Source organism: Zootoca vivipara, chromosome 10, assembly GCF_963506605.1.
Source record: "Zootoca vivipara chromosome 10, rZooViv1.1, whole genome shotgun sequence".
NCBI classification, from domain to species: Eukaryota; Metazoa; Chordata; class Lepidosauria; order Squamata; family Lacertidae; genus Zootoca; species Zootoca vivipara.
In genome coordinates this window covers 44,476,142-44,502,641 of record NC_083285.1, presented here as the reverse complement: position 1 = coordinate 44,502,641, position 26,500 = coordinate 44,476,142, and the positions used below count along the sequence as shown (strand labels likewise).

At 47.9% G+C, this 26,500-nt stretch overlaps 1 protein-coding gene across 2 annotated transcripts in view; it reads right to left on the bottom strand.

The window, feature by feature from the left end:
* Window positions 1–16,980: 16,980 nt before the first annotated feature.
* The window catches only part of CARD10 (caspase recruitment domain family member 10), a 49,032-nt gene continuing 39,512 nt past the window's right edge, over window positions 16,981–26,500 (bottom strand). For both annotated transcript variants that reach the window (XM_035128071.2, XM_035128072.2), the window contains exons 18-22: window positions 25,048–25,141; window positions 22,676–22,828; window positions 21,304–21,425; window positions 19,990–20,105; window positions 16,981–17,927 (exon numbers count right to left, since the gene is read on the bottom strand). In XM_035128071.2, the coding sequence (XP_034983962.2) occupies window positions 17,720–17,927; window positions 19,990–20,105; window positions 21,304–21,425; window positions 22,676–22,828; window positions 25,048–25,141 (693 nt within the window). In that variant the 3' untranslated portion in view covers window positions 16,981–17,719. The remainder of the gene's footprint in view (window positions 17,928–19,989; window positions 20,106–21,303; window positions 21,426–22,675; window positions 22,829–25,047; window positions 25,142–26,500) is intronic.

The window sequence follows — 26,500 nt, the reverse complement described above, 5'->3', positions numbered from 1 at the left end:
CCAAACTATTGCAAAGGCTCCCCTGATACGTTTGGCGGTGGATATAGAAGGTTTTTTTAATCGTAGGAAATAAAAACCGGACTTAACAACTTAACCTGCGGAAAAACTTTTTTTTGAAAAAATCCCTGACCGGATTTTTGGTGAAATTCTGACCCGCCGGTCAGGGATTTTTTCAAAAAAATGTTTTTACGCAGGCTGAGTTGTCGAGGCCTGATTTTATTTCCTACGATGAAAACCCTTCTGTTTCCACCGCCAAACGTATCAGGGGAGCCTTTGCAACAGTTTGGCACCATTTTTGAGTGAATTGGATAACGTCAGATTTTTGGTGAAATTCTGAGCCGCCGGTCAGGGATTTTTTCAAAAAAAAGTTTTTTTGCACGCTGAGTTGTCGAGGCCTGATTTTATTTCCTACGATTAAAAAAACCTTCTATATCCACCGCCAAACGTATCAGGGGAGCCTTTGCAACAGTTTGGCACCATTTTTGAGTGAATTGGTAACGTCAGATTTTTGGTGAAATTCTGACCCGCCGGTCAGGGATTTTTTCAAAAAAATGTTTTTACGCAGGCTGAGTTGTCGAGGCCTGATTTTATTTCCTACGATGAAAACCCTTCTGTTTCCACCACCAAACGTATCAGGGGAGCCTTTGCAACAGTTTGGCACCATTTTTGAGTGAATTGGATAACGTCAGATTTTTGGTGAAATTCTGGCCCGCCGGTCAGGGATTTTTTCAAAAAAATGTTTTTACGCACGCTGAGTTGTCGAGGCCTGAATTTATTTCCTACGATTAAAAAAACCTTCTATATCCACCGCCAAACGTATCTGGGGAGCCTTTGCAACAGTTTGGCACCATTTTTAAGTGAATTGGATAACGTCAGATTTTTGGTGAAATGCTGACCCGCCGGTCAGGGATTTTTTGAAAAAAAAAGTTTTTCCGCAGGTTAAGTTGTTGAGTCCGGTTTTTATTTCCTACGATAAAAACCCTTCTGTTTCCACCGCCAAACGTATCAGGGGAGCCTTTGCAACAGTTTGGCACCATTTTTGAGTGAATTGGATAACATCAGATTTTTGGTGAAATTCTGACCCGCCGGTCAGGGATTTTTTTTAAAAAAAGTTTTTCCGCAGGTTAAGTTGTTAAGTCCGGTAAGTATTTCTAAATAAAGCGATGGCAGAAGGAATAATCTAAATAAATAAACAAATAAAGAGACTAACCAAAAATGAATCTAAAATTACTAACTTGGAACGTGAATGGATTAAACGATAAAACCAAAAGAAACAAGGTGGAACATCAATTAGCCAAACAAAAAATTGACGTGATCTGTTTACAAGAAACTCACGTAACTCAAAATCATGTAAGAGTTCTTTCTAATAAGAAATTAGGACGGGAATTTATATCGGCGGATAAGACCAAAAAGAGAGGAGTTGTAATCTATGCAAAAGACTATTTGGAACCCAAATTGTTATTCAATGACTCTGAAGGAAGGATTGTGATTATAGAAATAACAAGCCGGGGAGAAAAGATAATAGTAACAGGAATATACTCACCTAATAAAAGACAGAAAGAATTCTACAATATATTGGGGGAAAAATTATTAGAATACGTGGGAGAAAAGATAATCTTGCTAGGAGATTTAAATGGGGTCACATCACCAGACATGGATAGAACAAAAAAAAAGAGTAATCAGGACCCCAAACAATCCAAATTACCAAAAAACTTTAGTCAAACTATGGAAACGTTAAATTTAGAAGATGCCTGGAGGGTTAAACATCCAGCAGAAAGAGATTACACCTTTTATTCAGAACCCAACAAATCAGCCGGCAGAATTGATGCAATATGGATTCCAAAAGAATATACCTTAAGAATACAAAAAGCCGAGATACAACCTAAAACTTTATCTGATCACCACCCGGTCTTTATTGGTTTAAAAGAAGAGGAGCCCAAAGTAAGGAGGTGGAGACTAAATGAGTCTCTACTGAGTGATGAGAAAATACTAGATAAGGCAAAAAAGACTCTTCGTGAATTCTTTTCCTTCAATTTAGATCAAGGAACCTCCAGTACAATGGTATGGGACGCTGGGAAAGCAGTGATTCGAGGGTTCTTTATCAAACAAAACTCAATTTTAGTTAGACAAAAGGAAAAAAAGAAACAAACAATTTGGGAGGAAATTAGGAAAAATGAAAAAGAACTATACAAAAACCCTGAAAACGAGAAAATAAAACAAACTGTCAAACTGCTGCAATCGCAGTACTCCGCATTATTGGAGGAAGAGATCCAATGGAAAATCAAATTGATGAGGCAAAAAAATTTCGAACATGCAAATAAGCCAGGCAAGTTCTTGGCCTGGGAATTGAAAAAAAGAGAAAAAGGAAGAATTATTAATAAGATGAAAATAGGAGACAACATCACTAATAATCCTAATGAAATTGAAAAAGTTTTTCTCGACTTTTTCAAAGAATTATATAAAGAAGGGAAAGAAACTCATGAGGAAATTAATCAATACTTGGGCCGAAACAATCTGGGAAAAATCAATAGGGATCAGGTTAAAATCCTTAATGCACGGATCTCAACATTCGATATAATTCAAGCAATCAAAAAAGCCAACCCAGGAAAAACTCCAGGCCCTGATGGGTTGCCCGCAATTTATTATAAAAAAGTAGAGGAAGTTATAATAGAACCATTGAAGGAAATAATGAATAACATACTGGATGGGGGAGAAATGCCAAGAACATGGACCGAAAGTTATATTTCTTTAATACCAAAGGAAGGGGTGGATTTGACACACCCATCAAATTATCGGCCCATTTCGTTATTAAATAACGATTACAAACTATTTGCTAGCATCTTGGCAGACAGGTTGAAGAGAGTCTTGGTTACTATTATACATGAAGACCAGGCGGGCTTCCTCCCGGGGCGCTTAATGCAAAATAATATACGAAATATTGTAAATATTTTAGAGTACTTAGATATGAGAATTGACAAGCCAGGCCTTATAATTTCAGTTGACGCTGAAAAAGCGTTTGACAAGATATCATGGAAATTCATGACAGCCACCATCCAGCAAATGGAATTTGGGGAACACTTTTGTAATGCGATTCAAGCAATTTATTCTAAGCAAAAAACAAGGATACTGGTTAATAATAACATCTCGACAGAATGCGAAATAAACAAAGGAACCAGACAAGGGTGCCCCCTATCTCCTTTAATCTTTATCTTAATAATGGAAATTCTAAATAATAAAATCAGAGAAGAGAAGGAGATTAAGGGGGTAACACTCGGTAAAAGAATATATAAATTGCGAGCGTTCGCAGATGATTTAATAATTACAACGGAAAACCCCAAAGAAAGTATAACCAAGATATTAGAAATTATAGATGAATATGGGCAAGTGGCCGGCTTTAAATTAAATAGTAAAAAAACAAAGCTCATGGCTAAAAATATATCAGCGGAAGAAAGGACGGAAATTGAACAATCAACACAGTTAAAATTCTTCTCTAAAATTAAGTACCTTGGGATCTGGTTAACACCGAAAAATATTAATCTGTACCAGGACAATTATATAAAAACATGGGAACAAATAAGAAGGAACATGGAGATCTGGAGCAAATTGAAGTTGTCTTTTTGGGGACGTATCTCAGCAATTAAGATGAGTGCCTTACCGAAGCTTATGTTCTTATTCCAAAATTTACCAATCCTAGGGAACACGAAACCCTTAACAGCTTGGCAGAAAGAAATTTCGAAATTCATCTGGCAGGGAGCACGGCCAAGAATCAAACATACTCTTCTTATTGACATTCAAGAGAGGGGAGGGTTCGGCCTACCCGACCTTAAAATATATTATGAGGCCGCGTGCTTTTCATGGCTAAAGGAATGGTTTTTGCTTCAAAAAATGGATACCCTGGATTTGGAAGGATTTGATCTAAGATTTGGCTGGCACGCCTATTTGAATTATGACAAAAATAAAGTTCATAAAGGATTCACCAACCACATAATTAGAGCCTCCCTGTTCAAGGTATGGGTCAGATATAAGGACCTACTAGAACCCAAAACACCATCATGGGTCTCACCTGTGGAGGCCAAGGCGGTTAGAAGAAAGAATATGGAAGGCAATTGGAGTACCTATAGGACACTATTGGTGAATATAGAGGGGAAATTAAAATTAAGGGCGTATGAAGAGGTTAAAAACAACTTAACAAGCTGGCTAGACTACCACCAGTTAAATGAAACCTTTAAGCAAGACCAAAAGAAGGGATTTAACACCGAACCAACAAGACTGGAAAAAGACCTATTAGATAATAATAAAAAGATTATATCTAAAATGTACCGCCTCTTGCTTGACTGGGAAGTCAAGGAAGAAGCGACGAAAGAGGTCATGATAAAATGGGCCCAAGACATAGGCCGCAACATAATGCTTGACGAGTGGGAAGCCCTCTGGAAGAACAATATGAGATTTACAGTGTCGTACTCCATTAAAGAAAATATGTTTAAAATGTTTTACCGCTGGTACCTGACACCTGCCAAGCTCTCCAAAATGTATAAGAGTATATCGGATCGATGCTGGAGGTGTGGGGAAGTAAGAGGGGATTTTATGCATATGTGGTGGAGATGTCGGATGATTAAAGAATTTTGGAATGCAGTATATGAAGAATTGAAAAAAAATTTTAGGCTAAACTTTCAAAAAAAGCCAGAAGCTTTTTTGTTGGGAATTCTGAACAAGGATATACCAGTTAAGTATAAGGAGATTTTTTTATATGCCTCAGCAGCCGCTCGGCTGCTAATTGCGGGCAGGTGGAAAGGGGACATTGTCCCAACCATTAATGAGTGGCAAAATAAATTGTCAGATATGGTAAACTTAGCCCAATTAACAGACAATCTAAGGGGAACCACCAAACAGTCGTTTGCAAAAAAATGGGATGTGTTTAAGAGATATATACAAGAGAAAAACAATTATAACGTATTATCCATGGCAGCCATAGAATGACCAGCTTTGTATTAGAGATTATAAGAGTTATGGGTATGATTGGATTCATTGTGGTACAAAAGAAATTATAAGAAGATGAAGAGGAAAGTATGTACTTTGCAAAAAAAGATGAGAAGCACTATGGGAGGCGATGGGAAGTCAACATCACAATAATAGTATAAATGATTTTGTTATCTTTGTGCTTGAAGATTAATTATCATTTGAGTTAAGTTTTTTTGGATTTATTGTAATATTTGTCTTAGAAATTTGGTATGTTTGTTTTTGGACTAAACTTCAATAAAAATTTTAAAACGCAAAAAAAAAAAAAAAAAACAATTCTTCGGCGATCAGCCTTCTTTATGGTCCAGCTCTCACTTCCATACATCACTACTGGGAAAACCATAGCTTTAACTATACGGACCTTTGTTGGCAAGGTGATGTCTCTGCTTTTTAAGATGCTGTCTAGGTTTGTCATTGCTTTTCTCCCAAGAAGCAGGTGTCTTTTAATTTCGTGACTGCTATCACCATCTGCAGTGATCAAGGAGCCCAAGAAGGTAAAATCTCTCACTGCCTCCATTTCTTCCCCTTCTATTTGCCAGGATGTGATGGGACCTGTGGCCATGATCTTGGTTTTTTTGATGTTGAGCTTCAGACCATATTTTGCGCTCTCCTCTTTCACCCTCATTAAAAGGTTCTTTAATTCCTCCTCGCTTTCTGCCATCAAGGTTGTGTCATCTGCATATCTGAGGTTGTTGATATTTCTTCCGGCAATCTTAATTCCGGTTTGGGATTCATCTAGTCCAGCCTTTCGCATGATGAATTCTGCATATAAGTTAAATAAGCAGGGAGACGATATACAACCTTGTCGTACTCCTTTCCCAATTTTGAACCACTCAGTTGTTCCATATCCAGTTCTAACTGTAGCTTCTTGTCCCAGGAAGAATGGGATATAAAACTAATAACTAAAATGTATTGTGAAATAATCCTTGAGCCCCTTCGTTTTAGCCATTGCTGAGCGCTTGCACCTCTTCAGAAAGGCACAGTATTCTATCTGCCACAGATTTTTCAAAGAACTCCAGGCAGCTTTTCATTTCTTTGGTGCTCCCCTGGTATTTTAATATATAAATGTATATATTATTTTTAGATTCCCTTTGAACATCAGCATGTTCTTTCACTGACTTATTGGGAACAACATGCCTTAGGGCCTGAGATGCGAAGGTGAAAGGCACTCGTTGGAACCGCCGTGGCCTGATAAACTTCACAGTTGCAAAGCTCCAGCACTCTGCATGGGTCAAACTGGCAACCCCAGAGACAAAAATCCTTGGAGGCATTCCACTGACATGAGAGCATAAAGGTAAAGGTAAAGGGGCCCTTGACCATCAGGTCCAGTCGTGTCCGACTCTGGGGTTGCGGCGCTCATCTCGCTCTATAGGCCGAGGGAGCTGGCGTTTGTCCACAGCTTCCGAGTCATGTGGCCAGCATGACAAAGCTGCTTCTGGCGAACCAGAGCAGCGCACGGAAACGCCGTTTACCTTCCCGCCTATTTATCCACTTGCACTTTGATGTGCTTTCGAACTGCTAGGTGGGCAGGAGCTGGGACCGAGCAATGGGAGCTCACCCCATTGCAGGGATTCGAACTGCCGACCTTCTGATCAGCAAGCCCTAGACTCTGTGGTTTAACCCACAGCGCCACCTGGGTCCCTGACATGAGAGCATAGGAAGAACCAATGTTCTCAAAGTGGCCAACCAGACACCTGTGGGAAACCCGCTAGCAGGGTTCAAACAGAATAGCACTCTCCCCTCCTGCGGTTGTCAGCAACTGGTACTCAAAAGCATGACTCCCTCCTGTGGAAGCGGAACACAGCTATCATGGCTAGTACCCATTGATAGCCTTCTCCAATAATCTGTCCCGTCCTCTTTTGAAGCCATCCAAGTTGGTGGCGTCACTGCCTCCTGTGGCAGTGAGTTCCACAGTTTGACTGTGCACTGCGTGAAGAAGCATTTTCCTGAATCCTCTTAACATTCAGCTTCATTGGATGTCCACAGGTTCTAGTGTTAAATGAGAGGAAAATTTGCCATGTTCACATACCAAGCCTGCACAGATGTTATTTTTTAATAATGATTTTTATTAGTTTTACATATAATCACATTGCGTAGCATCGTATCCTCTTATTAAATCTCTTTCGCCCAACTGAGCCTAACGACTTCCCTCCCTCCTGCCTAATGATTTACAGACTAAATTTTTGCATCTTTGCATTTCACTTCCTTTCCTATTCTTGTTATATCATTACCTAAGATATTACATTACTCATCCTGAATAGGTAGTAATTTCATCTTACAAATCTTCAGATAACCCTGCTAGTGATGTTCCCAAAGACTGCTGACGGCTGCACAGGTGTTATTGGCCCAGAGATGGAAAGAAGATAAAGTTCCTTCCACAGAAGAATGAAGTTGATGGACGATGCTGAAATGGGTAAAATGACCGGAAGAGTCAGAAATCAGGAAGACCAAAGTTTTAATAAGGAATGGGAGAAATTTAGAACTTATCTGAAAGAACTTGTCTTAAAGTTAAAATCGTTAGTAGGATTGGAATACCACTTGTAGTTTAAGGGTGAATTCTGGACACAATGGAGATGTAAAATATTTGGATCATCATAAAAGATGCGGGAGGAAATGATTAATACGGGAGAATGGAAGTCTAGGAGATTCCTTGGAATCTTGTTTTTATTATTTATTTTTGATATATCTCTGTAAAATTTTAATTTGAAAAACCAAATAATGAATAACTTTAAAAAGAGGGGACAATGTTCCTCTACCAATTTATCCATGCCGTGCGTAATTTTATCGTGTCACCCCTTACTTCCTTTTCTGCTAACTAAATTGTCTCGAATGCCGCAAACTTTCTTTGCAGGGGAGTTGCTTCGTTCCCTCGTTCATTTCGCATGCAGTTTTCTGACCCAAAGCAGCTAAAGAGAAACATTGGCAGATCCCTGGAGTGCCCAGTGTGACAGGAGACTGCCAGAGTGATGTAGCCCTACATGGTAGGGCTCAACCCTCCTAAGATTTGGACCCAGACAAAATGGTGGGGTGTCCTTGCTGCCATTTGCAGCTGTTATGCTGCTATGAGGTTGGCTTGAGGCCAGCAGCCTGCTCAAGTCTGCTATCAGTGTTACTCCGACGATAATTTACCACGTCTGCCCTGCATTCGATTTACAGACACCAAGCCTGTTGGCAGAGTCATTTGTTTTATTGTTCTTCATTGATTGTACAGCACCTAGTTGTTTAGGTGCTTAATAAATTATTATTATTATATTACTCTCCCAGCACAAAATCATCTGGCCTCGTCTCTCTCACTGCTTCAGTTAATATCCTTCCAGCCCGCCCACTAAGGCTCTGGCTACCATCATTCATGTTTCTGTGTCTTTAAGGGTGGGCTGCCAGGAAGCACTTTTCGTGGAGCAACCCTTGGAGGCTGTCTGGCACGGCCAATTTGTGCAGCAAATCAGAGCCCGACTCCTCACAAGGTGGATGACACATGTGAGCGTGTTCAGCATGATCAGTTGCACAAGTTACCTATTAACATCCAGGTAAAATTCAACATGTTGGCTTTTGACTTGAAAAGGCTCTCTAATACCAGTGTACTTCAAGAGCCTCCCTACCCTTCAAGACCTGCTGAAGAGGACACACATAAAGCCCCTTTGCTACAGGTGCTAAGCTCAGTTGGAAAAAGCAAGACCCTTTCTTCTATATTCTTGACATTCCAGCACTAGTTTTCCCACAGTCCAATCCTGCCGACTTTTAAAAGATGTTCCTTTTCCACTGGGCTTTTAAAGGGTATGTTTTATAATCCAATAGGTTCATTTGTTCCTTTATCCAGCCTGCATTTTTACTCAACGCTGAGATGTTTTTACCGACGTTTTTATTTCTACTACTATTTCTTAGCCACCTAATTAAAAAAAGAGGGATATTTATATTTTAAACAAACGAACAAAATAAAAAATACTGTAAGTGTGGCTCTCAATCTGCCAACCAAGGCGTTGAAAATGAGGGAATCCAGAACAGCCAAGGTCAGATGTGTCAAACACTAGCATTTCCCCCCTTCCTCTCCAGCAATTTGTATCCCAGTATATCGGGGTTCTTGAACCTATGAAACAGACTGGCTATAAGCATGCAAAGCCCGTCTGTACAAGAGTGTTAGAAAGTCAGTCTAAAGTCCAAACATAAATCTAATCCCTGTACTCAGAACACTCATATCTTTGGGTTCGATTCTAAATCGAGAATTCAGAGAAACTGCAATGGCCTAAAAGGCCACAACTGAGATGAATTATGATTAGGAATATTAAAAGATTCCTTACAACATGCATAGGACTGTGTTATGTTAATGCTTATCTTATCCTTGCTGCCATTTTTCATCTTTTGGTGGTGTTTTTGTTGATGTTCTTGGGAAATAACCTCCTCTTGTTTTATGGCTTTACAGAACACTTTCCCCCCCCTTTGCACCTTCCCAAATGCAGGTGCATTAAATGACTCATTACACGACTTCTACAAGGCATTTACTACCCTTATAATATCTGCCTGAGGAGGCAAATGGCATTCCTCTGCTAACCAGCCTGTAGCTGCCCTTGCTCTGTGGCAGGCCAAAATAACTTGCAGTGTTAATATTTACCCAAGACTCCTTTAACCCAGCTCTACCCACACAGGGAACCAGGCCGCTGGTGCAAAAGGAACTGGTATAGTTAAAATGCAGAAGTAGCCACCGCAAGTGAGCCCCAGAAGAAATTGTGGGCGTCAGAAACAGGTTCCGAAACAAACACAGGGAAGAGAAGCAGGGTGGGGTGTGATTCCTACAGTGAAATACGGCTGCCAAAAAAAAGTCTGAGTTTCTTCAGGCCAGGAACAAGGTGCTGGTAAAGCTTGGAGAGACCATACTGGAGAGCCACTGCCAGCCAGTGTAGACAGTATTGAGCTAAAAGGGCCAATGGTTTGACTCAGGAAGAGCCCAGGGAGCTGCTCTATACCAACTTTCCACAGCCCTCCTTTACAAACCCTTGCCAAACTTTTGTGGCATCTTGCACATGTCAGTGGGCCCCTAGAAGCAACAGAAGACAAGATCTGGGAACAGACCACTGCTCTCTCTCTCTCTAGGTCACATCCTTTCCAGAGCGCAACCCAGAAGGTAAACCAAGAGCTCTGCTATGTACCAAAAGCCAGCTGGGGCTGACTTCTGCGAGGTAGCTCTTAACTCCCCCCCTCTGTGCATTTCATTTCCTGCACTTCACCCTCTTCCGCTCCACCCCATTCTTGGCCCCCATGTCCATGGGGAAGGGATAAGATGGAAGAGTTTAAGGCCGAGTTATCTTAGCATGTCATCCTACATCAAGGGGAAGCCAACAGGGTGTTATTGGACTCTCAACTCCCCATCAGTCCTGGGCAGAACAGCCAATGGTCAGGGATGATGGGAGCTCTAACTGGAGGACACCCTGTTGGCAAACCCAGCTCATGAGATTAAAGTGAAGACAGCCTGTTGAGTAAGTGCAACAGCTGGCTTTCCGGAGGCCCTTGTGGACCCAGCCTCATTTCTGGCAAAGCACTACAGCTGTTCCCTCTGCTGGGGACTGAGGGGGAATGAATCAAAGATGAACGGGATGTTGCCCAGGAACAGAAGCGACAGCCACTCTTTCCCTAGATGGGGCCATGGGTCACTGGTCAAGTATCTGCTTTGCAAACAGAAGACCCCAGGTTCAATCTTCAGCTTTTCCAGGTAAGGCTCGAAGCGACCCCTGCCAGAAACTCCATAGAACCACCAGCAGACAACACTGCAGGACTTAGTATAAGGTAGTGTCACAGTGGCCGGAGCGGGCTACTTCAGAGTAACGACGCTACGCAGCTCTGCATTTTATTCTTTTATTGGTGCTGCGTATTTACAGTGCTGAAGTCATTGCTATTTACACGGAGTGATGTGGTCAGTCGGTTTCAGAACCTCCGAATGACTTTTGGCGCGTCTTTCCCCAACACAAAAGCCTTGGAAGCCCCATCCTCTTGCCCCTCCTCTTCCTGCGTAATTCTGGAGTTGGGGGGATGGGTCTCCCCCCCTTATTTGCCCCTTCCTGTCCCACCTGGGACCCTGGCTCCGCTACCTTGCCTGAGCCTCGGACCCGACTTCCTGCTTCCTCACTGGAATCGGAGCTCCCTCTGCTTTCCCCTGTGCTCGGGGATGGGCTTGAACTCAGGAGGGGAGGGACTTCGCGATATCCCCTGTCCCTCACATCCACCCCCCTCCCAAGCTCTCCTTCTCCCCTCCCCAAGTCCCCCCCAGGTGTCGGGGACGACTGGAAGCCTAAGAACTCAGTGCCTTCCGAGCCCGTCGGTGTGAACACCTCCCCCCAGTCCTGCGAGCCCCCCCCCTTCCGCCTGGGAGGACTGGAATCCCAAAAAGTCCGTGGCGTCCGAGCTGGTGGGGGTAAAAATGTGCTGCCAATCTGCTTCTGCCTCTGACTGGGTGGATCTCGGTGACACCCATACCTCGTCTCCCGGTTCCTCAAACTCCGCTTCCCAGCGCCACGGTGAGCTGCTCTCCCGTGCCTCCTCCTCCTCCCCCTCCCTTTCCATGTGCCAGGGCTTGGGTCTGTGGGGAAAGAGGGCGTGAAATTCTTCCACCAAGAATTCCTCCTGTATCTGAGTGGCCGGGACCCATTCATTCTGGGACGGTGGAGCATCCTCCCATGCCATGAGGTACTCCAGGCCCCCCACCCCTCTCCGTGAATCAAGGATGGCCGTGGCCTCATTGAGTTGCTCCCTGCCTCCCCTCTCCCCCCCTCCCTCGGGGGTTTGTTCGCTGTCTCGGAGCCTGCTGCTCTCCCTGTACGGCGACAGCAGCGATCTATGAAACACTGGATGCACCCTCATGTCCTCTGGCAGTGCCAGCCTGTATGCCACCGGGTTGACCTGTTGCGTGACCGTGAAGGGGCCCAGCCGTCTGGGTGCCAGCTTTTTGCACCTCCCTCTGGTGGGAAGGCCCTCCGAGGACAACCAAACCTTGTCCCCCACCCTGATGACCTCCCCCGGTCGCCTGTGGCGATCTGCCCCCTTTTTGTACGCTTCCTTGGCCCTCTCCAAGTGTTCTCTGAGCTGCTGGTGCACCGTCTCCAGTTCCTCTGCCCAATCCTCAGCCTGTGGGCCCTCCTCCTCCTCCTCCCCCTCCCTCTCTGGGAAAGATCTGAGGTCGCGCTCGTAATTGGCCTTAAAGGGCGACACCCCTGTGGAGACGTGCACCGCATTGTTGTAGGCAAATTCTGCCAGTGGCAGGCGATCCACCCAGTCCGTTTGCCGCTGGCTGACGTAGCATCTCAGGTACTGCTGCAGAATGGCGTTGACCCTCTCCGCCTGTCCGTTGGTCTGCGGGTGTCTCGCCATCGACAAGCTGACCTCCACCTGCAGGAGGTTCATGAGCCGCCGCCAGAACCTGGAAACAAATTGGCGGCCACGATCCGAAATAACCCTTAAAGGTAATCCATGCAGTCTGAATACGTGATCAACAAACAGTTTGGCTGTCTCTTCTGCAGAGACCGCCCTGGCACACGGTATAAAGTGGCACATTTTGGACATGAGGTCCACCACCACCAACACTGCGGTCTTGCCCCTGGAAGAAGGCAGATCTGTGATGAAGTCCATGGACACCACTTCCCACGGCCTGTGTGGTGTGGCTAAGGGCTCCAGCAATCCTGCTGGCGGTGCTCTGACCACCTTTGCCCGCTGGCAGGTGTCACAGCCCCGTACATAGTCTCGGACATCTTCCCGCACCCCTGGCCACCAGAAGTGTCTCATGACTAGGTGAGCGGTTTTGTCCCTTCCAAAATGACCCGCCGTTGGGTTGTCGTGCATCTGCTTGAGGACCGTACGTCTAAGCTGGGTGGTGGGCAGGTACAGTGCACCCTTGTAGAAAAGCAGCCCCCTGCGTTCTGCAAAGTCTTTTGCCTGCTCCCTCCCCCCTCTCAGTTCTCTGAAGATGCGGTTGGCAAATTCATCCGCTGCCGTCAGTGCTGTGAGTTCTGCCTCGCTCACCACTGCTGCTCCGCAGGACCATGCTGACGGGGGGAAAATGTGCCTGGGTGCTGGTGGCGCCTCCTCCTCCATGTACTCTGGCTTGCGGGAGAGGGCATCCGCCCTGACATTCTGCTCTCCCGGGATGTAGTGTATGGAGAAGTTGAAGTTCGAGAAGAACTCTGCCCACCGTATCTGCCTCTGGTTGAGCACCCTGGCAGTTCTCCAGAACTCCAGGTTCTTGTGGTCTGTGCACACCTGGATGGGGTGCTTGGCGCCCACCAGGAAGTGTCTCCAGTGCTGGAACGCAGCGTGGATCGCAAGAAGTTCCCTATCAAACACTGTGTAGTTTCGCTCTGGTTGGGTCAACTTCCTGGAGAAGAAGGCACAGGGTCTCCACTCTCTGTTGGCGTCCAGTTGCAACAAAATGGCGCCCACAGCTTTATCAGAAGCATCTGTCTCAATGCGTAGGGGCGCGTCCTGAACCACGTGGAACAGATTCTGGTCTGAGGCGAACACTCTCTTGAGGCTTTCGAACGCTGCTTGCGCCTCTGGTGTCCACCTGAACTTCTGCTTGCCTCTCAGGCAGTCAGTGATGGGAGCCGTAACGCGAGAGAAGTTCTTGATGAACTTCCTGTAGAAGTTGGCGAAGCCTAGTAGGCGTTGGGCATCTTTGCGCGTCCTGGGGCTGTGCCAGTCCAGGATGGCCTGCACCTTGTCCTTGTCCATCGCCAGCCCCTTGTCTGACAGCTTGTAGCCCAGGAAGTCCACCTCTGTGGTGTGAAACTTGCACTTCTCCAGCTTCACATACAGGTGGTTCTCCTTCAGGCGCTGCAACACCTCCCTGACATCTTTCACATGCTGCACTGGGTCATTGGAATAGATAAGGATGTCATCCAGGAAGACCAAGCATTTCCTGAAGAGGAGGGACCCCAGGACGTGGTGCATGAAGGCCTGGAAGCATGCTGAGCCCCCTTGCAATCCGAAGGGCATCACCAGATATTCAAAAGAGCCCAGAGGCGTGAACATCGTGGTTTTCCATTCATCGCCTTCCCGGATCCTGATCAAGTTGTACGCCCCCCTCAGGTCTAGCTTGGTGAAAATCTTGCCCCTGCGTGCCGCTGTCAGGAGATCATCCACTCTGGGCATGGGGAAAGCCACTGGCTCTGTCACTGAATTCAGCCGTCTAAAATCCACCACAAGACGGCGCTGTTGCGTGTCTTTCTTGTCCACCCAGAAGACCGGGCTGTCCCCTGCTGCCTTGCTTTCTCTGATGAACCCCCGCTTGAGGTTCTTGTCGATGAAAGCGCGCAGATCCTCCAGTTCCTGGTCTGACATGGCGTACAGCTTGGCTGGGGGTATAGTTGCCCCTGGCACCAGGTTGATCTGGCAGTCAAAAGGCCTGTGCGGGGGTAGGTGGTCGGACTCCGCTTCGCTGAAGACCTCCTGCAGGTCCCAGTACGGCTTGGGTATCGCCTCACCCCCTTTGACGTGCATGGTGGCCACCGTGGCTATCGGAGGCCCCTCCCCTGGTTGGTGCTGCATGCAATGTTCCAGGCAAAAGTCCGATCCAAAAGTGATGCATCTCTGGTGCCAACTGATGGAGGGGTCGTGGCGCGCCAGCCAGCTCATGCCCAAGACGATGGGGGGGTCTGAGATGGTGGTGACGTTGAATGCCAGTGTCTCTGAGTGCCTTCCCACCGTCATTCTCATGGGGGGGGTTTGATGAGTGATGGCCCCTCCCAGCAGCTCTCTGCCGTCAATGGTTGCCACGTGCAGAGGAAAATCCAGCTGCAGAAGCTGGATCTGGTGCTCTTCTGCAAAGTTTCTCGAGAAGAAGTTCGCTGACGCCCCACTGTCAATTAGGGCGAGGACCGTCAATGGATAGCCATTTGGGAGCGTTAGCGTGACTTCTAGAACCACTCCTGCTCTGGGAGGGGTGGGCTGGCTCTGCTCCTCTCTGTGCGGGTGGGCGGGCTGGGGCTGTTGTCTGCTGACTGTGCCTGGCTGCTGCCCCTTGTCTCCTGCAGCCAGGCTTTCCCGTTTCCCTGCTGTGGTGCTGCGTCAGTGGGGGAGGGCACAACTGTTCCCGCCTTTCCTTGCCACTCCCTGCGATGTGGGCAGTCTCTGACGAGATGCTGGGGGGAGTTGCAGAGAAAGCAATTCCCACCCCTTCCCTCCTTGCGTCTTGGCGCCGCTGGGGTTTGAAAAGCCCGCGCGCGCGCGCGCGCTATCAATCTGCATGGGTTCCTGGTCCTGGCTGGCCCCAGGCGTGGCTTGAAAGGGTTGTTGGGGGAGTGGCTTCTCCTGCGACCGTGGGAACCAAGCCCGCTTTGCGCGCGTTGCTTGCTTGTCGCTCCACCGGGATTCCTGTCTCACCCCCACCGCCAGAGCCGCTTTGCTCAGCTGATCCATATTACTGGGCTTTGGACCTCTCGAGAGCTCATCCTTCACCTCCTCATGCAACCCCAAGTAGAACGCCGCTTGCATTGGGGGTGACTCTAGTTCCCACCCCAGTCTGTGCACCAGCATGGTGAATTTCGCCCAATACGCGCAAACTGTCATATTTCCTTGGCGTAAATTATGAAGTTCCTCCTTAGTCTGGTCCATATGACTATCGGACGAATACATCGTTTTCAAACCTTCTAGAAATAGTTTGACATTCTTCATGCAAGGATTCTTTGTTGCGATTAACGGTCTTAGCCACTCCCTGGCTGCCCCGGTAAGGTGCTCCACAATAAACGCTACCCTGTGCTCATCATCAGGGAACTCATCGTGGTGCAGCTCAAGAGCATACACAATCTCAGTCTCAAAGCCCTGATATTCCCTCGGGTCTCCATTGAACTTGCTTACTAGGGTCCCGGCTCTCCTTCCTGGCAGCACTTGGACTTGGGGTGCCCCTCCCGCCTTGTTTTTCTCTGCATCCAGCTTGTTTTGGAGGTCTACCGCCACCGCCCTTAATTTCTGCTCTCTTTCCTGTAGCGCTCTCACCTGTTCCGCAAGTTGTAGCCGGTCGTCCTGGACCTTCTTAGTCTCTTCTTTAGCTGCCTTCAATTCCCCCTGCGCCTGCAGCGACAGCTGCTGCAGGTCTTGCTGGGCTTTCTCCGCGATCTGCCGCCATCTCTCCGCCTCTGACACGCTCATCCCGGCAACTCCAAAGTAGCCCAAAAAATGATTCGGAGGTTGCTGTCACAGTGGCCGGAGCGGGCTACTTCAGAGTAACGACGCTACGCAGCTCTGCATTTTATTCTTTTATTGGTGCTGCGTATTTACAGTGCTGAAGTCATTGCTATTTACACGGAGTGATGTGGTCAGTCGGTTTCAGAACCTCCGAATGACTTTTGGCGCGTCTTTCCCCAACACAAAAGCCTTGGAAGCCCCATCCTCTTGCCCCTCCTCTTCCTGCGTAATTCTGGAGTTGGGGGGATGGGTCTCCCCCCCTTATTTGCCCCTTCCTGTCCCACCTGGGACCCTGGCTCCGCTACCTTGCCTGAGCCTCGGACCCGACTTCCTGCTTCCTCACTGGAATCGGAGCTCCCTCTGCTTTCCCCTGTGCTCGGGGATGGGCTTGAACTCAGGAGGGGAGGGACTTCGCGATATCCCCTGTCCCTCACAGGTAGATTCCTACTTACAGAGTTTGTGCCTTTAGCCACACAAGAGGCAGCAAGTGAACTGCAAAGAGACACAATTCAATAATTGTGCACAATTCCAAGCACAATTCCAAGTGTTGGTGCTGACCTTTAAAGCCCTAAACGGCCTTGGCCCAGTATATCTGAAGGAGCATCTCCACCCCCATCGTTCAGCCCGGACACTGAGGTCCAGCTCCGAGGGCCTTCTGGCGGTTCCCTCCCTGCAAAAAGCGAGGTTGCAGGGAACCAGGCAGAGGGCCTTCTCGGTAGTGGCACCCACCCTCTGGAACGCCCTCCCACCAGATGTCAAGGAAATAAATAACTATCTGACTTTTAGAAGACACCTGAAGGCAGCCCTGTTTAGGGAAGTTTTTAATGACTGGTGTTTTCCCGTGTTTTTAATATTCTGTTGGGAGCCGCCCAGAGTGACTGGGGAAACCCAGCCTGATGGGTTGGATATAAATATATTATTATTATTATTATTATTATTATTATTATTATTATTATTAGGCAAAAAGGAAGGAGTGGAGACAGAGGCAGGCCTAGGAACAAGTTGGAAATGTGCTTCCTTTCCAGTGAACTCAAGAAGCAGCCAGTCGTTCATTTCCATTGTTAATGCTGTTTAATTCTCTTTCCATAGTCCGGTCTTCAATAAAAAGGGTCCATCAATAATTTAGGCACAATAAAGTGGCGGGCACAGAGGATGTCTCTCCTGCCTGCTCACGGTCCCTCTGGCTGAGGGGACAGTATATGTCTGTGAGCATGCATGCGAGGGCACCCAACCCCCCTCTCACACTAACACACACACATACTTCCATCAGGATGTGAATGGAGGTAGAGACAACAGCCACAGAGAACACAGGAAACGAGGAAAGGCCTGGGAGAGTGGAGTTGATACTGGAGGCAGTCAAATGCAGAGGCGCATTTTGCCCGTTCTCAGGCTAATTGAGGGAACGACTGGACCACAAAGGAAATGGGCTATGTCTGTAGGATGTCTGGAGTGAATCACAGATCCAGAACATCTTCAGTGGGTCGTGGGTCGAAGCCTCTGTCCTGCAGAGGCTTTTCTGCTTGCAGACACCTCCAGACACCCATCACAAATCACTCTCCTCGACCCACACAATCCTGGTCTGCTCCTGGAAGACGTGGGCCCGCACCACCTTCACCAGCTCCTCCGCACTGCCCCAGGCGTGAGGATCCACCCAGGCCCCCAAGCAAGGCAAAGTGTGCAGAGTCCACTTGGCCTTCCGGCACTGCTTCAGCACCTCCGAGTCGCGCAGCCCCGGCTTCCCCAGCAAGCTCCTAGGAGGAAAGAGCACAACAGAGAAACACGCCGTCAGTAGACTCCTTGAGATGCTATGAATAATGCATTCGCCGAGATGGGCTAAGTCAAGCATGTTAGCTTAAGCATGTTGAAGTCTAATGGTCTGATCCCAAGAACTGACGGACCGCCAAGCAAATGCTCCAGTTCGGAGCTTCCTCCGCCCCCTGCACCAGGACGATGTCACAAATCACAGTCCACGTGCATTCCCATCTGAAGCAAAACATTCGGGGGTTTTGCAGAAGGAGCTTTAAAAAATTCAGCAGACGCTGTAACCACCCAGAGGAGAGTTTGGGCAACCGGTGAAACCTTATGGTCCATAGCGTATTTGGGGATGGGGCGCAGCTCAGCAATAGAGCGCTCGTTTCGCATTCAATCTCCACCCAAGGCCAGGAAAGACTGCATGTCCGAAACTGGAGCCACTGCCAATCCATGTAGAGAAAACCGAGATGGGTGCAACTACCTATATGGCTTCTAATGAGGTGGTTTCCAAAAGCTTTCTGCATCAGTACTGCTTGAGAAGGAGTTGCAGAAAAAAACTGAAGCAATGAAGGTGCAGGTTTTTAACCAGAGGTTGGATGGCCACCTGTCGCGGATGCTTGAGTTGAGATTCCTGCATTGTAGGGGGTTGAAGTAGATGACCCTCAGGGTCCCTTCCAACTCTGCAATTCTATGGTCCCCAGAGTCATTTCATTCAGAATATTGGCGCGGCCTATTGGGTCTTATCATCCTCTTGCACAGAATGAGAATAGTTCCCTAAAAACACTTCCTTGAGGCTACGGAGTTTGGGAGAGGACCAACAAAGATGGGAAAATGGTCTTTCAGGGGAACTTGTCGGCTGTTATACTCATCTTCTCACTGTGAGACACCTGTGTTCTAGGGTGTTCAGCAGCTTTAATTGTGGCACAGAAGAGGAAATTTCAACAAGCATAGCTTGCTACACCTCCTTAGACGGTTCAGTGCCCCAGTCTACTGCCTTATATTCATAGAATCATAAAATTGTAGAGTTGGAAGAGACCACAAGTGCCATCTAGTCCAATCCCCTGCAATGCAGGAATCTTTTTTGCCCAACGTGGGGCTCAAACACATGACCCTGAGATTAAGAGCCTCATGCTCTACTGAGCGAGCTGTACCAGGCCGTTTGGCCATTTAGCTCGGTCTATCACTGACAGGCAGCAGCTTCCCGGGATTTCGGCCAGGGCTATCTCACAGCCCTACTTGGAAATGCCAAAGACTGAACCTGGGACACAGTGCATGCAACACAGATTTCAGACAGGGTCTCTCCTAATAGCAGGTGCTAGAGCAGGGGTCCCCAGACTTACCCGCCTTTGGGCCGGTGCCCGCCACGCCGATCACGCGGCGGGCCGGAGGGCGGGGGAGTGCGCGCCCGTGTGCATGTGCGCGCACACTTACTGGTGCGGTGGCGCGCTTCCAGGTCCAAAAAACCACCGAAAATTGTTTGTGTGCATGTGTATGGGCCTCCCCCGACCCAGAAGTGCACCTCCCCCGACCCGGAAGTGCACCGGAAATGACCTCTTCTGGGTCGGGAGAGGCCCATACGCATGCGCAGAAACAATTTTCAGCGCTTTTTTCAGATCTGGAAGCGCGCCGCCGCGCAGCGCGTCGTAAGAGCGGGCGGCGGCAGCGGGTGGCAGGGGTCGTCGCGGGCCGGATTGGGAGGCCAATTGGGCCGCATCTGGCCCGCGGGCCGTAGTCTGGAGACCCCTGTGCTAGAGGGTGAACCTGGGACATGCTACATGCAAAGAAGATGCTCTTCCACTGAGCTATTGTCCTTCTCCAGGTAGGGCAGAGTGGGTTGCGGAGCTGGGTCTAAGCACAATGGAAACATTGGTGCTTCTTCTGGCAGGCTCTGCTAGAGGAAGAAGGGCTCTCATCTGGAGCTGTGTCACAGCAGAGCAGGGGGCGCCAGACTGCTTATACCATCTGAAGTCCATCCCATGCCCTTGCCTTACTTTTTGGAGACGGCCAGCTCTTCCCATCTGCATTACAACCTGTGTCAATCCTGAGAAGGGCTTTTCATACCTGACTCCCCTGACGTTCTTCTCTGTGACCTCAACATGGATAACGATGGGGTATATTTCACTTTTAATTAGTTCCCTCGCCACCTGGACCTCCAGCTCCAGCAGGCAGTGTTTGTTCTGCAAGGAAATCCAACAGATTTACTGATTCAAATGGAAAAGAAATAACCCGCCCCTGACAAGTTACATTAAATCAAACCCTACACTGTGAAATATCATTGCTTTTCCAATAGTAATTCCATTAAAGGATGGGATTTACAGCCAAACCAGTGAGGAAAAAGAGAGAATTGAAGGGCAGGGTCAGTTGATATACAGCACGCTGGGTGTCCGATACATCTGGGTGGAGGGAGATCCCGTCACTCACCTCCAGAGACCCTCGGTCTCCCGTGCTAGTCAAGGAGAGCATCACCCCACAGACCTACAGAGCCCACCAGCTTGCAGGTCTGCACTCAGAAGACCCTCTTCTCTGGAGAAGGAGGACAAATGGGATGTGAAGAGATATTGTGCAAAAAGGCAGTCATGGAGCTTACATAGTGTCACAGGATGCCGGTGGTGACTACTCTAGAGTAACGACTCTCCACATTCTTGCCTTTTAAGGTTTTATTATGTGCAGTCTATTTACAGTGATTCAGCTGTACAAGATACATCCTTCTAGTCCGAACCAGAACCCGAGAATGGCGCGCTCCGCGTTCTCTTCCAGCATAAGAGTCTGGGCACGCCAAAACGTCCTCCCCGCCTTCTCCTGCGTAATTCCGGAACCGGAGGGGAAAAGGGTCTCCTTTTCCTGTTTTCCTTCTCCTCCCTTCCCCCCTCTCTCTCTTCCTCCCCTCTGTGTAGCAAGGGCTCTCCTATGCTGCCAGAGCCCTGTCTCCTCCTTTCTCTTTCCTCACTCGACTCCTCCCCCTCCCCGCTGGCTTCGCGGCTGGTGGAGGAACTGCTTCTCAGGATGGGAGGGGGCTGTCTGTACTCCCTGCCCCTTACACATAGGAAGTTGAGGAGACAGCTTGGTGGGACTGGTTTGAGGCAGAGGAAGATAATTTGGATTCCACTTCCCTAGAAACAGGGCCAAAGTGCAGCCATTACATTTCCCATAACTCCAGATGGCCACTAGTACACTCCCTGCTCCAAGAGGAATTTTAACAGTCTGGTAATTGGGAGTAGCAGTGTAGAAGCTCTCTCCACAAAGAGTTGCCTGGGTAGTGTTACAATAAAAGGGGAATCTAATTTTTGTCTCAAGTTTTTCCATAAGGCGTATTTAGCATAACCGTCCGTCTCGCCCTGCCTCTCAGCCCTGAAATTGCAGTGCTCTGTTCCTCACCTTTCCAATAGCCTCCTTGATGCTCCGCATCTTCCCACAGTTCCTCTGGCTTTCGGAGATCCCATCAGCAATAATAATATTCTTGGAGGAGCCAGAGGAGAGTCTTTGGTCAGGAGGGGCATCTGTGAATGCAGGGAGCAAAAACCTCAAAAAGACAGGTCTTGGAGGAGATGTGCCAATAAGCATGAGTTATCATGGGGGGGGGGTACTCTCAAAGCCTAGGCTACGATGTGGACCTTCAATCCGAAATTCTCTTTAATCAAAATTAAGTCCCAATGAATTCAGTTACATTTACTTTCATTTAAGAGTGCAGGGGTTGGCAGCCTAAGGCTAACCATGCGAGTCAAACCCATTGAACACACTGGGAGATATTTCTGAATAAACATGCATTGGATCGCGCTGTAAATCATGCAAGTTGCAATTCAGAACTTTTCCCCAAAAATTGCCCTATTTTTTTTCTTTTGTGAGGGAAGGAAAACAGAAGCAACGTCTTTTATTTTTATGACCTTAGCGCTGTAGTTCCCAGTAGTTTTGTTAAGGGGATTGACGAATGGAAAGCCATTTTTTTTCAAGATCCATCTATTGGCCCAACCCTCGATGCAGAAGAACTTCCTGTCCTTTCCTTTTCCACACCACACGGTACAAGAATCATAGCACAATCTCAAGGTCCCACATTTCACTGCATTAGGAGGCATTAATCTCATATCAGCAAACCTTCTTTGCAGCAACACTATGGGCCATGAACAGTGGAGAGTTTTCTTCTTTACATCATGGTTGGGGGACCTGTGGCCTTCTAGATGTTGTTGGACTCCAACTCCCATCATCCCTGGCCATTGGCTACGTTGGCTGGGGCTGATGGGAGTTGGAGTCCAACAATATCAGGAGGGCCATAGGTCTCCCATCTCTGCTTTTCATGAATAGAGATCCTCAGAGTTCTGTTTCCTGCACCCAAAGTGTGGAACCTGCATTTGTGGGGCTCAGGTAGGGAAGGGCAAAAGGCAGAAGGTCTTGTCAAAAGTCACCCCCCTACCCACTTCAAGATGCAGAAGGAAGATCCTTGCTCAAAGGAAGGGTGGAAAACCTGTGGTCGGGCTATATCTCCCATCAACCCCAGCCAGTAGGACCAACAGTTAGAGATGATGGGGAGTTGCAACCTCTGCAAGGCCCAGTTCACCCCAACTCTGAGCTAGAGGCATGAAAAGGAAGCTTTCATGCTTACTTCTGTAGGAGTAAAAATTATTAAACCAGAGACTCATTTCCAAGCATGGTCTCAAGGTGCAAGTCCAGAGCCAGGACAGAGGAAGTAGACCCACTTGGGGTTTCCGGCTCCACCACCGGCCCATCGTCAAATCACTCAGCCTCTCCTGCTTACCAGACGGGCACGAGCAAAAGTCCTGATGGGAGGAAGGGAGAGCCAGAAGGTTCTTAATGAGGCGGGATGCTAAGCAAGCAGGTGAGAGCATGACGGGACGACGAGTCTGAACCACCAGAGGGCATACCGGGCTGTAGGGCTTTTCAGTTCCACCTGCACATAAAAAAGGCAGTGTCAATGAGCAAGAGAAGGGAGGGCAGGCTTGCTGGCTTCAGTGATTCCTTATATGTCTTTAATATGGTGGTGGTTGGGAGCTGTGTGGGCCTTTGAGGTCCCCGTTTTGTGACCCCTGCAAGCTCTGCTCAGCCCTGTTCTGGCTGGGGAGGGCCTGCTTATTTATTTTCCAAGCGGAACAAGGAGTCCTGTGACCCACCACGAAGCAGGGATGGGAAACCTGTTGCTCTCCAGGTGTTGCTGGACTGCAGCTCCCATAATTCCTGACCACTGGCCATGCTGGTTGAGGCTGATGGGAATTAGAGTCCAATAGCAACAGGGGACCCAGGTGGCGCTGTGGTTAAACCACTGAGCCTAGGGCTTGCTGATCAGAAGGTCGGCGGTTCGAATCCCTGTGACGGGGTGAGCTCCCGTTGCTTGGTCCCAGCTCCTGCCAACTTAGCAGTTCGAAAGCACATCAAAGTGCAAGTAGATAAATAGGAACCGCTACAGCGGGAAGGTAAACAGCGTTTCCATGTGCTGCTCTGGTTTGGCAGAAGTGGCTTTGTCATGCTGGCCACATGACCTGGAAGCTATACGCCGGCTCCCTCGGCCAATAATGCGAGATGAGCGCGCAACCCCAGAGTCGGTCACGACTGGACCTAATGGTCAGGGGTCCCTTTACCTTTACCTTTACCTAGCAACAGGGAGGGCCACAGCTTCCCCATCCCTACCACCCTAAAGACTAGCTCAGATAAGACCAGTGAATAAAGCACAAGCTTTATTCAGGCAAGAGGAAGTGCCTATCACCACCATCCATGATTTCTCATTTTTCTCTACTGCAAGGTAGGGAACCTGTCTTGGGGGCCACATGCAGCTCTCCATCTGGCCCTCAATGACTGTGCCAGCCCACGCACCCCTCCCACAGGCCATACCCTTCTCAAATGCTTTTGCCTGACTGTAAGGAAACCTAATCAACAAAGGCAAGAATCACATCCATTGTTCTGTCCACTTTTGCATCTGCTCCTGGCCCTCAGAAGGTTGCCCTTGAAGGAATGGGGTCTTTGGGTTGAAAGCATCCCCCACCCCTACTCTGTAGTTATCTTGGGGAAAACGAGGGGGAACGAGTGAGATTCCCATGGTTCCCAATTCTTTGGCAGGCACACAATGCCGACATAATCCAACTCTAAGGTTATCATCAGAGTGCTTTCTCCAAGATCAACATGTGGTTAATAAAGGGAGGGCCTTTTCAGTGGTGGCACTGCAGCAATGGAGCGTTCTCCCAAGAGAAAGGCTCACCTGGAACCCACTCAAATGCCTCATCAGTGCCTAGCTAAAAGCTTATTTTATGTTTTATTTTTTCCTGGCCCATTTTTATGATTTTCTAGATTGGCTGTTATTCTTTATTTTTAAGTACTAGCTATTTTAATGTGGGTTCCCCCTGTTCATTTTATTGAACACCACCCTGATGACATAATTAAAGGGTGGAGTATCCACGAATGAATGAATGAATGAATGAATGAATGAATGAATGAATGAATGAATGAATGAATTCACCGGGGCCAGACAGTCAGAGCATATAATGCCAATCCTGGCCTGGCTGTACTGGCTGCCAATTAGTTTCCAGGCCCAGTTCAAAGTGCTGGTTTTGACCTCTAAAGCCTTAAGCGGCGCAGGACCGCAATACCTCAACAACTGCCTCCCCCCATATGAACTAGACCCTGTGATAATAATCTGAGGCCCTTCTTCATGTGCCTCCTTCACAGGGGCCTTTTCTGCAGCTTCCCCCCCCCCCCATTGTGGAATGCCCTTCCCAGAGAGGCTCGCCTGGCGCCTTCATTACATATCTTTAGGCACCAGGTGAAAATGTTTTTCTACAACCAGGCCTTCGGCTGATGAACATTCTATGTCTTTTAAAAATCTGTTTGTGGGAGGGGGGTTATTGGTTTTATTTTGTTCTCCTTTCTATTTTTGCATTTTGGGTTTTCACTTCGTATTTTTATGTTGTGAGCCACCCTGTGATCTTTGGATGGTGTTTTGCATATTGAATAAATCAAGCAAACCCTCATGAATATGCAAAACACACAGACACAGAGAGACACTGCCCCTGTTTAGAGAGCCGACCCACCACAGTAGGTGGACCATTCGTGGGAGTTACTTATCCGGCGTTAACTCAAGAGCAACTCTTTTCTGCTGGGAGCAGAGGTTTGCAAATTCACCTGGGCAAAGCTCTTGCCAAGGGGCCTCCTCAGCCTGCCCCCCTTGCTGCTTGTGTTTCACCAGGCGAAGCTGGTCCAGGGCCCGTTTCTTCAGCTGGAAAGAACAAAGAGAAAGGGAGGGGAGGGGGGAGTGAAGGAGACAGACAGAACAAAGCATGCATCACTCAGGCGCTTGCAAAATGACAGCTACATGTTTATTATTGGAAGTTAAATAGGCTGTGCCTTGAGATACAACTCCCCGAGTGAGGCAGGGCATAGCAGCAATTAAGAGCCTTCCTCTCTCGCCAGCTCCGGTCCTTCGAGAAAACAGCTCAAGATAACAACGCAAGGCATTTCTCGGCATCTCCCATAAGGGAAGGCTGTCCCTAAGAAAACGCTGCAGCAGCAGAGACAACAGCTACTACACAAGGGAAGTGCAGCACTTTTCGCCTAGGCTGTGTGTCGAAGAGAGAGAAAGGGAGCAAGACACCAGCTACCCACTCCCTACGTGACACACCCGATCCAAGAAACCAGACACTGAGGCCAGGAAGTAGGACTTTGCAGCCTGTGGACAAGGGAAGAGGCTTAGACCGGGGGGGGGAGTTTCTCTCTCCATCTTCCCTTCCCCACTGCACCCCTGGATTTTGCCATGGTGAGCCTCCCTAAGCCAAGAGCTGCGATGATTTCCTAAAATGCAGAACCCTTCTGCCTAGAAATTGGTCTCAAACATCACAATCCCGCATCTTAAGCCACTCGTGACTGCTAGACTTTTCACGGCAATTCCAGATGGGTGCGACTTGATCACTCCACAGCTGAGATAAAAAGTACTTCCTGCATGTTCAAAAGCACTCCCCTCCTTGACGGTACGTCACACGTTGCAGGAAAGAACCTTCTTATTACTATTAGCAAAGATTCATATTCAGCCCTTCATCCCAGGGACGACGAATGTTTAGTAGGCTAGCCTGGAAAGAGACCGACGGGCCCGAGGTTGCCTATTGTGTTTTGTAGCTGAGTGGGGATTTGAACTCAGGTCTCTGTGGTCCAAGTCCTTCATTCTATCTGCTGCACAACACTGGCTGCACCATATCATTATGTGCTTTTATACTGTAAACCGCCCTGTGATCTTCGGTTGAAGGGCAGTTATTGATTGATTGATTGATTGATTTGCAGGTTCCAGGGCTGAGTCTAGACAATTCCCCTTGTGCGCAGCTTACAAATGTGAGCCTCCTCTCTCAACAACTTTGGCATAACAGCCAAGGAGTTATACGAAAATCACCAATGAACAATGAGCAAGCAACCGTTCTATCTTCCTTTTCTCCCTCTGCTCCCTCTCAATCCCTTTTTCCTTTTGGATTGCAACCCTGAGGATAGGGACTCCCTTACTAGTGCAAGCTGTTCTGGAAGCCTTTTGGAATGGAATAAAAGAACTTTTATGATTAACAATAATAATACCACCACCGGTCCTTTCTTCCCA